The sequence below is a fragment of the Prionailurus bengalensis genome, chromosome C1 (genome assembly GCF_016509475.1).
Source record: "Prionailurus bengalensis isolate Pbe53 chromosome C1, Fcat_Pben_1.1_paternal_pri, whole genome shotgun sequence".
Classification (NCBI taxonomy): Eukaryota; Metazoa; Chordata; class Mammalia; order Carnivora; family Felidae; genus Prionailurus; species Prionailurus bengalensis.
The window spans coordinates 48,724,924-48,738,494 of record NC_057345.1 but is presented as its reverse complement, the minus strand read 5'-3'; the positions used below and the strand labels follow the sequence as shown (position 1 = coordinate 48,738,494).

Genomic DNA, 13,571 nt, shown 5'->3' with positions numbered 1-13,571 from the left:
TGTTCTTGTCTTTGGGTTTGTGGTTTATGAATGCTGGATTCCTTCAAGAATCTGATGAAAGTGATGGCCTCTCTTCAGAGAATTATACCCGTACGAATACAATCAACAAAACTGCACACAAATTAAGGGGTTCGCTCATGATCTGAAGGTAGGAACCCTTGCTCTAGGTTACATGGTCTCTAAGCCAAATAAAGTGTGAGTTGATGAAGTTACATGGTGTGATCCCTCTCAGTGGTAAGAGGGTCATAACCAGGGATTGCTAGAAGGGAAAGTTTCTGAAGCTTTCCTCAAACTCCCTTGCAGGACCATTCCTTATCTACACTCTGACAATAGACTGCTTTTTTTTTTAAGTTTATTTATTATTTGAGAGAGAGATAAAGAGTGCGCAAGCAGGAGAAAGACAGAGAGGGAGAGCAAGGATCCAAAGTGGGGCTCTGTGTTGACAGCAGAGAGCCTGACGTGGGGCTCAAACTCACGAACCACAAGATTATGACCTGAGCGGAAGTTGGGTGCTCAACCGACTGAGCCACGCAGGTGCCCCCAGACAGCTTACGTTCTAGTATAGTATGCATCTCATTCTGCTCTGTGTAGGTGCCTCCCCTATTAGAATGTAAGCCCCTTGGTGGGGTGGAAATGTCTAATATAAGTAATGACACCCATAACGACAACTTCCATCATTACTACTTTCATTCCCTGAAAACTTAGAACAGCTTGACCCTTGTCACCATATGCTCCCCACTATTCAAACAGGCTCCGGAGTCTATGATATTAACCTCTACCTTAGACTGTCTCTCATTTTCCATGTACTTGCTACATGGGGTTTTTCTGTTAATATTATAGCATACCTTACTTTTCTAAAAAGGCCCAACAGCACTCCTGTCTTAAGCAGTTAACAAAAAATAATAAATGGATTTCATTTTGAAGTAACTTTAGACTTACAGAAAAGTTACAAAAATAGTACACAGATTTTCCTATACTCATCACCTAAGAAATTAACATAAGTACATTATTATTTTTTTGAGTTTATTTATTTTTTTGAGAGGGTGGGGAGGGACAGAGAGAATGGGAGAGAGAGAGAATCCCAAGCAGGCTCCACACTGGCAGCACAGAGCTTGATGTGGGGCTCGAACTCACGAACCATGAGAGAGGTGTTGTCTGCCAGATCTCTCCACTGTGAAGTTACCCTTTTTCCTTTGCTATTAATGAGTGAGATACTTTGGGACTATGCATGTATCCTGCTTTGCATCATACTTTCACTCACTAATTTCAGCATCCATTGGTGATTCTTGCTTGCAACAAGTGCTGTTTGCCTAACGATGATCTTTTAGTTCCATTATTCCCTCCACATTTATTTTTTAAGGTCTATCTATTTTGAGAGAAAGAGAGAATGAGGAGGGGAGGGGCAGAGAGAGAGGAAGAGAGGAAGAGACAGAATCCCAAGCCGACTCCACACTATCAACACTACAGCCTGATACAGGGCTTGAACACACAATCCATGAGATCATGACCTGTGCCAAAACTAAGGGTCGGATGCTTAACTGACTGAACCACACAGGCACCTCTCCTCCACATTTATTAATTTCAAGTACATGGTCCTTGCAGTGCAAAGGGAAATCTGCCTTTTCTTCCCCACTTATTTCTTCAATAAGTATGGCCTCAAGGAGTCACTTTATACTATCATTACTAATTCAGTTGATCAAATTGTCCCCAAAGACCACTGAGAGATTTTTAGTGCTGGCTCCTATGCCCTTCGACAATTCTTCTTTGAGTAGTTCCTTACTTTCTGGCATCACAAAACGTTCATGTGTACATGTCCCCCGCCCTCTCTTTGGAATCGGCCATGTTTCTAAAACCTACTTTTCGGTAGAGAACACTATTTAAAAACCAGCATCTGGTGCTAGCCATGCAAACTGCTCCTAGGGGTCATTGTTTCTAGGCCATCTCAGCAGAGAACACAGGGAATATATGTATGTGTACTCACACATGAACATATATACTGGATTTATTTCTCTATAGCTATAGCTCTATCTGTACATAGCTACACCTACACACACACATACAAAATCACAATTTGATCCTAATATCTCCAATTTCCACCCACTACCATAGGGTTCATTGTAACCTTCCCTTTCCCTATTTAAGAGAAGCCTGGCTTCCATTATCCATAATATATTTATTTATTTGCTCAGTTGTGGTATACACATGACAGATTTTCAGAAGAGCTCATCCAGACATTTATGAAAAACAAATTTAGGAATTAGACTATAATACTCAAGTACAGTTATTTTATCTTTAACCATACATTATACTATCAAAACATTTTTTTCCAATTACTTAAGTTAGTTCTTTTCTTTCCCAAACCCTTCTTAGTGTGGTTATGTTATTCATTATTAATACAATACGTTTCGTTTTTGCTAACTGTATTTTATTTTGCCTATTCTCACCACATATGTATATCCTCATAACTATCTATCTACCTACCTTACCTAAACTACCTACCTAACCAACCTTGCTCCCTCCCTCCCTCCCTCCTATTTTCAGGGATACAAGAAGCATCACCATGGTTCTAAGAATTAGGGTATATCGAAAAACATACTCAAAGAAGTACCATTTCCACTATGACCCTGTTCACACTCCCCCATATTTCTACTGCATGCCTACCCACCACCTCTAGGTAACCACTCTCGCCACTTTCTGATTTAACTTTCCTGCATTTCTCTTGCACGAGTAAGTACACATACAGTTTCTTATAGTCATCTTCCTTCTACATAAAAAGAAGGGAACTGTAAACACTTCTTTGCTTTCTTCACTTAACAACATTTCCTGAAAATCATTTTGTAGCAGTTAATATCCTCAGTTTTACAGATGAAGAGAAAGGCTTAAAGAGATTGGATAACTTGCCCAAGGTCACACACCAAGTAAGGAGTAAAGCTGGATTTGAACTTGAACCCAAGAAGTTCTGATCCCCAAATCCATGTTCCTTCTACTACATTAGAGTCTCTCAGCCAGGGTTCCTGGCATATTCTTTGGGGATCTCTAGTTTCTTTGAATTCTCTTTGATCATTTTGAAAACTAATGCATGTATGTCCTGGATCATTTTATAACCAAACACTGCCAGGTATCTTCACTGCCCATAGGAACTGAAAATCACACATCTGCCTAAAGGGACTGAATGCCTTCAGTGCAGGAATGCACAGGAGCTTACAAAAGGGAACAGGGACAGCAGTTACCTGGCTGTGGCCTTGGCTTGTAGTTCAGGGAAGGCAGCATGGCCCTGCACCACGTGGTCTATCTGAAAAACAAGAGAGATGGGTCAGTTTTACAGTTTCTCGGATTTATGTTTAAGCCAGAAAGGGATATATTAAAATGTCTGTTTCTTTCCATTCTTTGTCCATAGAGGATCTATGCTAAAATGCTAACTCAACTTCAGTGTCATAGCTATTTCAGAAATTTAGCTTGGCTTAACCTACTATCAGCCTTTTGATCCACAAAACAAAGCAGTCTAAAGAAAAAAGTAGCAGGAAATGAAACTCTCAGGCTAAAGTGGCAGCAACAGATAGTATCGGGTCCCAAAAGGAGGGGTGATGAGAGGAATGAGAAGGCAGTAACTCCAGGTATGGGGCAAAGGGCCTGGGTGTTGAAGCACCAATCTCCAGATCACACCATTTCCACCGCCCCATCCAAGCTGTTAGCCCAGGCAAGGTCAGGCCTTGAATTACTCACTGTGTCTTACCAAACATGGGGGGGAGTGAAAGAGACAGAGAAGGAAGGAATACTAACTAGTTCAAACAACAACAACCACAAAGGGTTGCCTTAGAGCTGTCAAGAGGACCCCTCCTGGGGAAGTGCCCTGCAGCGTGGAGCCGCCGCAGGCACTACCCAAAATGACGAAACGGAAGAATTCTCCTCAAAAGAAACTCCAGGAAGTAGTGACAGCTAACGAATTGATCAAAAGCGATTTAAGCAATACAAAGGAACAAGAATTTAGAATAACAGTCATAAAATTAATCGCTGGGCTTGAAAAAAGCATAGAGGACATCAGAGAATCTATTGCTACAGAGATCAAGGGACTAAGAAATAGTCAAGAAGAGCTAAAAATGCTATAAATGAGGTGCAAACTAAAATGGAGGCGGCCATAGCATGGATTGAAGAGGCAGAGGAGAGAATAGGTGAATTAGAAGATAAAATTATGGAAAAAGAGGAAGCTGAGAAAAAGGGAGATAAAAAAATCCAGGAGTATGAGGGAAGAATTAGAAAACTAAGTGATGCAATCAAATGGAACAATATCTGAATCATAGGAACTCCAGAAGAAGAAGAAGAGAGAAAGGGGCTGAAGGTGTACTTGAACAAATCATAGCTGAGAACTTCCCTGATCTGGGGAAGGAAAAAGGCATTGAAATCCAAGAGGCACAGAGAACTCCCTTCAGATGTAACTTGAATCGATCTTCTGCATGACATATCATATCATTTGCCAGTGAAACTGGCAAAATACAGGGATAAAGAGAAAATTCTGAAAGCAGCTAAGGATAAACAGGCTCTAACTTATAAAGGGAGACCCATAAGAGTAGTGGGAGACCTACCTACTGAAACTTGGCAGGCCAGAAAGGAATGGCAAGAAATCTTCAAGGTGATGAACAAAAAAAATATGCAGCCAAAAATCCTTTATCCAGCAAGTCTGTCATTCAGAATAGAAGGAGAGATAAAGGTCTTCCCAAACAAAAACTGAAGGAATTCATCACCTCTAAACCAGCCCTACAAGAGATCCTAAGAGGGATTCTGTGAGTGAAACGTTTCAAGGATCACAAAGGACCAGAGACATCACTACAAGCATGAAACCTACAGACAACACTGAATGTAAATGGACTAAATGCTCCAACCAAAAGACACAGGGTATCAGAATGGATAAAAAACCAAGACCCATCTATTTGGTGTATACAAGAGATACATTTTACATCTAAGGACACCTTCAGATTGAAAGTGAGGGTTAGGAGAACTATCTATCATGCTACTGGAACTCAAAAGAAAGATGGAGTAGACATGCTTATATCAGACAAACTAGACTTTAAATTAAAGGCTGTAACAAGAGATGAAGAAGGGCATTATATAATAACTACAGGGTCTATCCATCAGGAAGAGCTAACAATTATAAATGTCTATGTGCCAAATATGGGAGCCCCCAAATATATAAACCAATTAATTCCAAACATAAGCAACCTTATTGATAAGAATGTGGTAATTGCAGGGGACTTTAATACCCCACTTACAACAATGGATAGATCATCTAGACACACGGTCAATAAAGAAACAAGGGTCCTGAATGATACGTTGGATCAGATGGACTTGACAGATATATTTAGAACTCCGCATCCCAAAGCAACAGAATATACTTTCTTCTCGAGTGCACATGGAACATTCTCCAAGATAGATCACATACTGGGTCACAAAACAGCCCTTCATAAGTATACAAGAATTGAGATCATACCATGCACACTTTCAGACCACAATGCTATGAAGCTTGAAATCAACCACAGGAAAAAGTCTGGAAAACCGCCAAAAGCATGGAGGTTAAAGAACACCCTACTAAAGAATGAGTGGGTCAACCAGGCAATTAGAGAAGAAATTATAAAGTATATGGAAACAAATGAAAATGAAAATACAACAATCCAAACGCTTTGGGATGCAGCAAAGGCAGTCCTGAGATGAAAATACACTGCAATCCAGGCCTATCTCAAGAAACAAGAAAAATCCCAAATACAAAATCTAACAGCACACCTAAAGAAAATAAAAGCAGAATGGCAAAGACACCGCAAACCCAGCAGAAGAAGAGAAATAATAAAGATCAGAGCAGAAATAAACAACATAGAATCTAAAAAATCTATAGAGCAGATCAATGAAACCAAGAGTTGGTTTTTTGAAAAAATAAACAAAATTGATAAACCACTAGCCAGGCTTCTCAAAAAGAAAGGGACATGACCCAAATAGATAAAATCATGAGTGAAAATGGAATTATTACAACCAAATCCCTCAGAAATACAAGCAATTATCAGGAAATACTATGAAAAATTATGTGCCAACAAACTGGACAACCTGGAAGAAATGGAAAAATTCCTAAGCACCCACACACTTTCAAAACTCAAACAGGAAGAAATAGAAAACTTTAACAGACCCATAACCAGTGAAGAAATTTAATCAGTTATCAAAAATCTCCCAACAAATAAGAGTCCAGGACCAGATGGCTTCCCAGGGGAATTCTACCAGACATTTAAAGCAGAGATAATACCTATCCTTCTCAAGCTGTTCCAAAAAATAGAAAGGGAAGGAAAACTTCCAGACTCGTCCTATGAAGCCAGCATTACTTTGATTCCTAAACCAGACAGAGACCCAGCAAAAAAGGAGAACTACAGGCCAATATCCCTGATGAATATGGATGAAAAATTCTCAATAAGATACTAGCAAATCAAATTCAACAGCATATAAAAAGAATTATTCACCATGATCAAGTGGGATTCATTCCTGGGCTGCAGGGCTGGTTCAGCATTCGCAAATCAATCAATGTGAAACATCACATTAATAAAAGAAAAGATAAGAACCATATGATCCTGTCAATAGATGCAGAAAAAGCATCTGACAAAATTCAGCATCCTTTCTTAATAAAAACCCTCGAGAAAGTCAGGATAGAAGGAAAATACTTAAACATCATAAAAGCCATTTATGAAAATCGCACAGCTAATATCCTCAATGGGGAAAAACTGAGAGCTTTCCCCCTGAGATCAGGAACATGACAGGGATGTCCACTCTCAACGCTGTTGTTTAACATAGTGTTGGAAGTTCTAGCATCAGCAATGAGACAAAAAAAGAAATCAAAGGCATCAAAACTGGCAAAGATGAAGTCAAGTTTTCACTTTTTGCAGATGACATGATATTATACATGGAAAACCTGACAGACTCCACCAAAAGTCTGCTAGAACTGATACATGAATTCAGCAAAGTTGCAGGATACAAAATCAACATACAGAAATCAGTTGCATTCTTATAGACTAATAATGAAGCAACAGAAACACAAATAAAGAAACTGATCCCATTCACAATTGCACCAAGAATCATAAAATACCTAGGGATAAATCTAACCAAAGATGTAAAAGATCTGTATGCTGAAAACTATAGAAAGCTTATGAAGGTAATTGAAGAAGATACAAAGAAATGGAAACACATTCCATGCTCATGGATTGGAAGAATAAATATTGTCAAAATGTCAATACTACCCAAAGCTATTTACACATTCACTGCAATCCCAATCAAAATTGCACCAGCATTCTTCTCGCAACTAGAACAAGTAATCCTAAAATTCATATGGAACCACAAAAGACCTCGAATAGCCAAAGTAATTTTGAAGAAGACCAAAGTGGGAGGCATCACAATCCCAGACTTTTGCCTCTACTACAAAGCTGTAATCATCAAGACAGCATGGTGTTGGCACAAAAACAGACACATAGACCAATGGAATAGAATAGAGACTCCAGAATTGGACCCACAAAAGTATGGCCAACTCATCTTTGACAAAGCAGGAAAGAATATCCAATGGAAAAAAGACAGTCTCTTTAACAAATGGTGTTGGGAGAACTGGGCAGCAATATGCAGAAGGATGAAACTAGACCACTTTCTTATACCATTCACAAAAATAAACTCAAAATGGATAAAGGACCTGAATGTGAGACAGGAAACCATCAAAACCCTAGAGGAGAAAGCAGGAAAAAACCTCTCTGACCTCAACCACAGCAATTTCTTACTTGACACATCTCCAAAGACAAGGGAGAATTAAAAGCAAAAATGAACTATTGGGACCTCATGAAGATAAAAACCTTCTGCACTACAAAGGAAACAATCAACAAAACTAAAAGGCAACCAACGGAATGGGAAAAGATATTTGCAAATGACATATCAGACAAAGGGTAGTACCCAATATCTATAAAGAACTCACCAAACTCCACACCTGAAAAACAAATAATCCAGTGAAGAAATGGGCAGAAAACATGAATAGACACTTCTCTAAAGAAGACATCCAGATGGCCAACAGGCACATGAAAAGATGCTCAACGTCCCTCCTCATCAGGGAAATACAAATCAAAACCACACTCAGATATCACCTCACGCCAGTCAGAGTGGCTAAAATGAACAAATCAGGAGACTATGGATGCTGGCGAGGATGTGGAGAAATGGGAACACTTTTGCACTGTTGGTGGGAATGCAACCTGGTGCAGCCGCTCTGGAAAACAGTGTGGAGGTTCCTTAAAAAATTAAAAATAGATCTACCCTATGACCCAGCAATAGCACTGTTTGGAATTTACCCAAGGGATACAGGAGTGCTGATGTATAGGGGCACTTGTACCCCAATGTTTATATCAGCACTTTCAACAATAGCCAAATTATGGAAAGAGCCTAAACGCCCATCAACTGATGAATGGATAAAGAAATTGTGGTTTATATACACAATGGAATACTACTTGGCAATGAGAAAGAATGAAATCTGGCCTTTTGTAGCAACGTGGATAGAACTGGATAGTGTTATGCTAAGTGAAGTAAGTCATACAGAGAAAGACAGATACCATATGTTTTCACTCTTATGTGGATCCTGAGGACTTAACAGAAGACCATGGGGAGGGGAAGGGGGAGAAAAAAGGTGGAGAGGAAGACAGCCAAACCATAAGAGACCCTGAAAAACTGAGAATAAACTGAGGGTTTATGGGGGGTGGGAGGGAGGGGGGGTGGGCGATGGGCATTGAGGAGGGCACCTGTTGGGATGAGCACTGGGTGTTGTATGGAAACCAACTGGACAATAAATTTCATAAAAAAAAAAAGAGGACCCCTCCTGATTGAAAAGTTAGCACGTGAAAAAAAAATACAAAAAAGAAAGAAGAGTTATCACATGAGAAACTGGGACACAGCTCACCAAGGATAGAAATGTCTAGGCTCTGTGGACAACTACCTTCTTCTCATTTGAAATCGCGTCTCTCTGATTTTATTCCTTAATCCACTAGGTAGCTCTAAACAAAATAATATATAACAGTATCAGGAAGGGAAATGTTTTCCCATGATGCTACCACCCTGCTTGCTAAAACACACCCAACACTGTACTTGTGTTCCTGAACCTCATCTGTGTGTCTTCCCAGTGTTCACATGAGTGTCCAGGACTCCAAAACCATTGGGACCAATTTATTTTCATTGAGACTATGAACTGATTGGTTATTCTGGCCTCATGGAGATAGGATCTCTAAGCATGTTTCCTAACATGTATAAAGGGGAGGAGAATTTTTTCTGGAGCCACGGAGGCCAGGTCTGGGTTCTGGCTCTGATACCACTTAGCTGTGTGACTTTGTGTAAGCCATTTAACTACTCTGAGTCTCAAAAACCTCCTGTGCCCTCCCCCAGCCTCCCTTTAAAACAGGGGTGCTGGATATCAACAGTGTCTACCACAATGTCAACAACAGTGTAAATACCATCCCCCTAAAATTTACTGACTCATTTACCATACATCAACACTGAGCTAAGCATTTTACATCATTTTCTCACATATTCCTTACTCTGCTTGCAGGAAAAAGATACTATTCTCTATTATGGAGATGAGAAAACTGGGACCAAGAGAGACTAAGCAACTTGCCCAAGGTCAGAGGGAGTAAATGACGGATCTAGGTTTCAAACTGAGAAGGTCTTCCTGTATCTAAAGTCCTTGTTCTTAACTACTATGCCATAATGTCTACCAAACTTGCAGGTATACGTTGCTGAATTCCATTTATACAGTAATGCAGAAATGCTCAAACTAATATCAAAGCAATTGGTCATTTCAGTGGGAAAAAACTATGCAGGTTTCGAGTGTTAACTTCCTACAGGTTCAGCTTTGGGTTACTGTGATGGGGTGCGTCTGGACCTTAAAGAGTTGCATCAGTGATGGATAAGTAAAGTCATTACTTGATTTGATGCTAATTTCTATAGGAACACCTTCTGAGTTCAGACAAGGGAGATTTAAATGAGTGTCCAGTGAGAAGCACAGAAACTAGCATGTGTGGTGTGTGCATGAATGTAGTTATTTAGTATTTAATGAATGCCTAATGCATCAGGTACTGGGACTAGGTCCTGGGAATACAGCAGAAAGTAAGAAATACAATACATGTAATACATAGTAAAATAAAGAAGTCATTAATTTGGCAATTATTTTTAATTTTTTTTTCAACATTTATTTATTTTTGGGACAGAGAGAGACAGAGCATGAACGGGGGAGGGGCAGAGAGAGAGGGAGACACAGAATCGGAAACAGGCTCCAGGCTCTGAGCCATCAGCCCAGAGCCTGACGCGGGGCTCGAACTCACGGGCCGCGAGATCGTGACCTGGCTGAAGTCGGACGCTTAACCGACTGCGCCACCCAGGCGCCCCTAATTTGGCAATTATTAAATAGGTGGGAGAGGCAAGGCTTCAGCTGAGAGGCTGAGAACAGGCAGCTTGGAGGAGGAGGGAGCCAGGGGCAGGATATGCTGGGAACAAGGCTGTGATGACTAGATATGGAGATGCAAAGACATATATGGTTGTGGACAGTAAGGAAACTGGTGAAGTCCTGAGCCTGGCATATCATTGCTGCTCAGGAAGTGTTTGTGCAAAAATGTGGGAGGCAGGAAGCATAATGGAGGCACATCATATACTCACACAGTGCCATGTATTCTGGAAGCACTACCATATACTTTACATCTGTCTGTACGGGGCACACTTTGGTCACAGGGTGACTGCTAACTTAGAGGATACAGGAAGTGGTGAAGATATTGGATGGATGGGGGGAGCAGACGGTAGTTCTTGAAAGTCAGGTAAGCATTTATAGTTTTATTGGATTAGAGACCATGGAATTATTTTGATTTGTGTGCAAAATGATGAGAAGTTAAGGCAAAGCAGTCTGGTAGGGTATGCAGGATGGAGAGATGACCAGACAGGGAGGGCAGGAAATGCAGCCTGGGCTCAGAGGCTGATGGTGAGAACAAGAGGCAAAAATATTTCCTGTTCTTGCTCCATTGTGGCACTTGTCAAGTTGTTTTAAACAATCACTAGTTTATATGTCTGTCTTTACCTGACACTCCAAACTCTTTTAAATCAAGAGCCCCATTATTTCCCAATCCCCAGTGCCTACATCAATGCCTGGCGTCTTGAATGAATGAATGAGATATATTTGGAGAAAAACAAAACAAATTTAGTGGCTAACCAATTATAGAATATAAGGAAATCAGAGTCAAGAATGACTTTTGGGTCTAAGAAAAGGAAATGTGGCCATGTTAATCATGTCTTTTTATTTTCTGTATTTCTGATGCTTTGATTCTATGACCTTATGGACCCTGGAGAGACTGCCCCTCCCAGGGCTGTCAAGTCCCAGAGAAAGCAAAGGACTCAGCACACCTGAAAGCATACCTTTCATATGCAAACTAACCACTCCAGAACCCACCTTCCCCCACCTCAATGGGCTACTGCTTCCTGCTCTAAGCAATTCAGGGCCAGGAACCAGAAGGCTAGGACAAGCCTGGTGCTTCCCTTGGGTGGCGTGGTCCTGGGGTGGCGTGGAGTGCCCCCTCCTCTTGAGAACTGTGAGCAAGGAACCATCCTTTCGATGGCAATCAACCCCTGATCTGTTGGCCTCATACCTGAATAATAACAAAATCTACATATTAAAACAGTGCCTTAGTAAAAAAAAAAAAAAAAAAACATAAGCTTTGGAAACAAGACTTGGGTTCAAATTCATGGTCTATACTTACATTCTGTGCTACCTAGGAAGTTACTTGACCTCTCAGAGCCACATCTCCTACAACTGTAAAATAGGGATAATAAAATGTGCCTTGCAGGGAAGTAGTGGCCAAGTGCCTGGTATATGGGTGTCTCTCAGTTCACAACATCATCAATAAAAAAGAAGGGGGTATCACCAAAAGAGTAAAAATGGTTGGGAAAACAGAATCTCAAATGGTCAGCTGCACTCCGCCTCTCCCCCCCCCCCACCCCCCCACCCCCCCCCCAGCATCTGGTGGTAAAGGCCCACTCTGGTTAGCAAAGAACAAGCCAGTTTTTTCAAATAACTGAGCACTCATTTCAATAGCCTGGAGTGTCTGATCGTACGCCTGATCTCTCTATTTATGTCCTATTCTCTAATGCATTTAGTCCAGTATAGAACATAGTGTCCTATTAGTGGTTATTTGTTTCTCCGTAAAACAACCAGTTTAACCACAATGACTGTATCTGCCAAGTGGTTGCCTCAGAAATACATAGACAGAGCTCTCCTAACTTTATGACTACTTTCTTATTTCCTCCATCTTCTCAGGTTTCAGCTCTGAGAGCAAGCAGAGAAGTCTACAAACTATATGGATAGGTAGGAAGCTCGAGCTGGATGGAGTCAGATCTTCAGGATGGCTTTCTAGATCAAGAGGGAAAAGCTACCTTATGATATATAATGAGGGTTGGGTTTTTAGGTCCTTCCTTACAAAGGTGCCATCTGTATTTGGAACATGGGAGAAATAGAAAGACAACACAACACAGAGATCATAGATGGGTAGTATGAGGGGACATCTGGCTCACATATGTATTTTATTTGTGTTATATAATGTTTAAAAAAATCAGCCAATATTTTTAAATTGGGAGATTCCACTTGAAATCCAGATTTTGGTTTCTCTTGAAGAACTGGCATATGTAAAACACTGGCCACACATATTTCCCCATGGCCAGAGTCAGCTGGAGCTGATCCCTTCAGATAGGACTGTACCCTTCACTATGTAGAAGGCACCACTGGTCTCCACCATTCCCCAACAATAGGCACCACATTTTACCAATTTCCTCATCATGACTGCACTCATGTTTTACTTGTAGGAGAGATCTATTTTTCTATGCCCATCTCTCTATGAAAGGAAGGAACATAAAATGTTCTCTAGAGCGCCATGAGTTGAAAGAAAAACTTCTCTGTGGAAGTAAAAAAAAACAAATTGTTTGCCCTGTCTTTATTCTTTAATGCTGTCTGACTCCTTTAGGCATTTGGGTTTTCAACTCTTGATATGACAGGAAGAACACAAACAGGGACTCCTAAGACCGCAGTCGATTCTGGCTCAGGGAATGACCTTACACAAGACCGTTTCTAATTCTCTCTCTGCAACATTTAAGAAATTAATATGACAAATAGCCAAGTGTTTGTAAAATTACATGGAGGACCGCATTGCCTGAGATATCAAAACTGCTGGCACAGAGTTCACAGGCAGGACAAACACATGACACAGGCGACTTCTGAATTCCAGAATTTTAGGTTCTACGATCATTTTGCTAGGACATAGCTATCTTCTTGCATGTGGGGTTTTTCTCTATTAAAATCAATTTTATGTATTAGTCTCAAGGCTGTCTTTTACCTTACTTTGCAGATAATAAAATCATTAGGCTCAGAGAAATGTTCACTGCTTGCCACAACTCCTTTTCGCCTTTTGCATTTACCTGAAATGTCACTTTTTTCATCTCGGCTATTCCAACTCTTTCCTTACCTCGCCTTCTTATCTCAAAGCAAAAACATTTTGCCT

The 13,571-nt window shown here is 40.5% G+C and overlaps 1 protein-coding gene across 4 annotated transcripts in view; it reads right to left on the bottom strand.

The window, feature by feature from the left end:
• FGGY (FGGY carbohydrate kinase domain containing) overlaps window positions 1–13,571 on the bottom strand; it is a 421,185-nt gene that overhangs the window by 116,169 nt on the left and 291,445 nt on the right. For all 4 annotated transcript variants that reach the window (XM_043575117.1, XM_043575119.1, XM_043575120.1 and 1 more), the window contains one exon: window positions 3,231–3,292. In XM_043575117.1, the coding sequence (XP_043431052.1) occupies window positions 3,231–3,292 (62 nt within the window). The remainder of the gene's footprint in view (window positions 1–3,230; window positions 3,293–13,571) is intronic.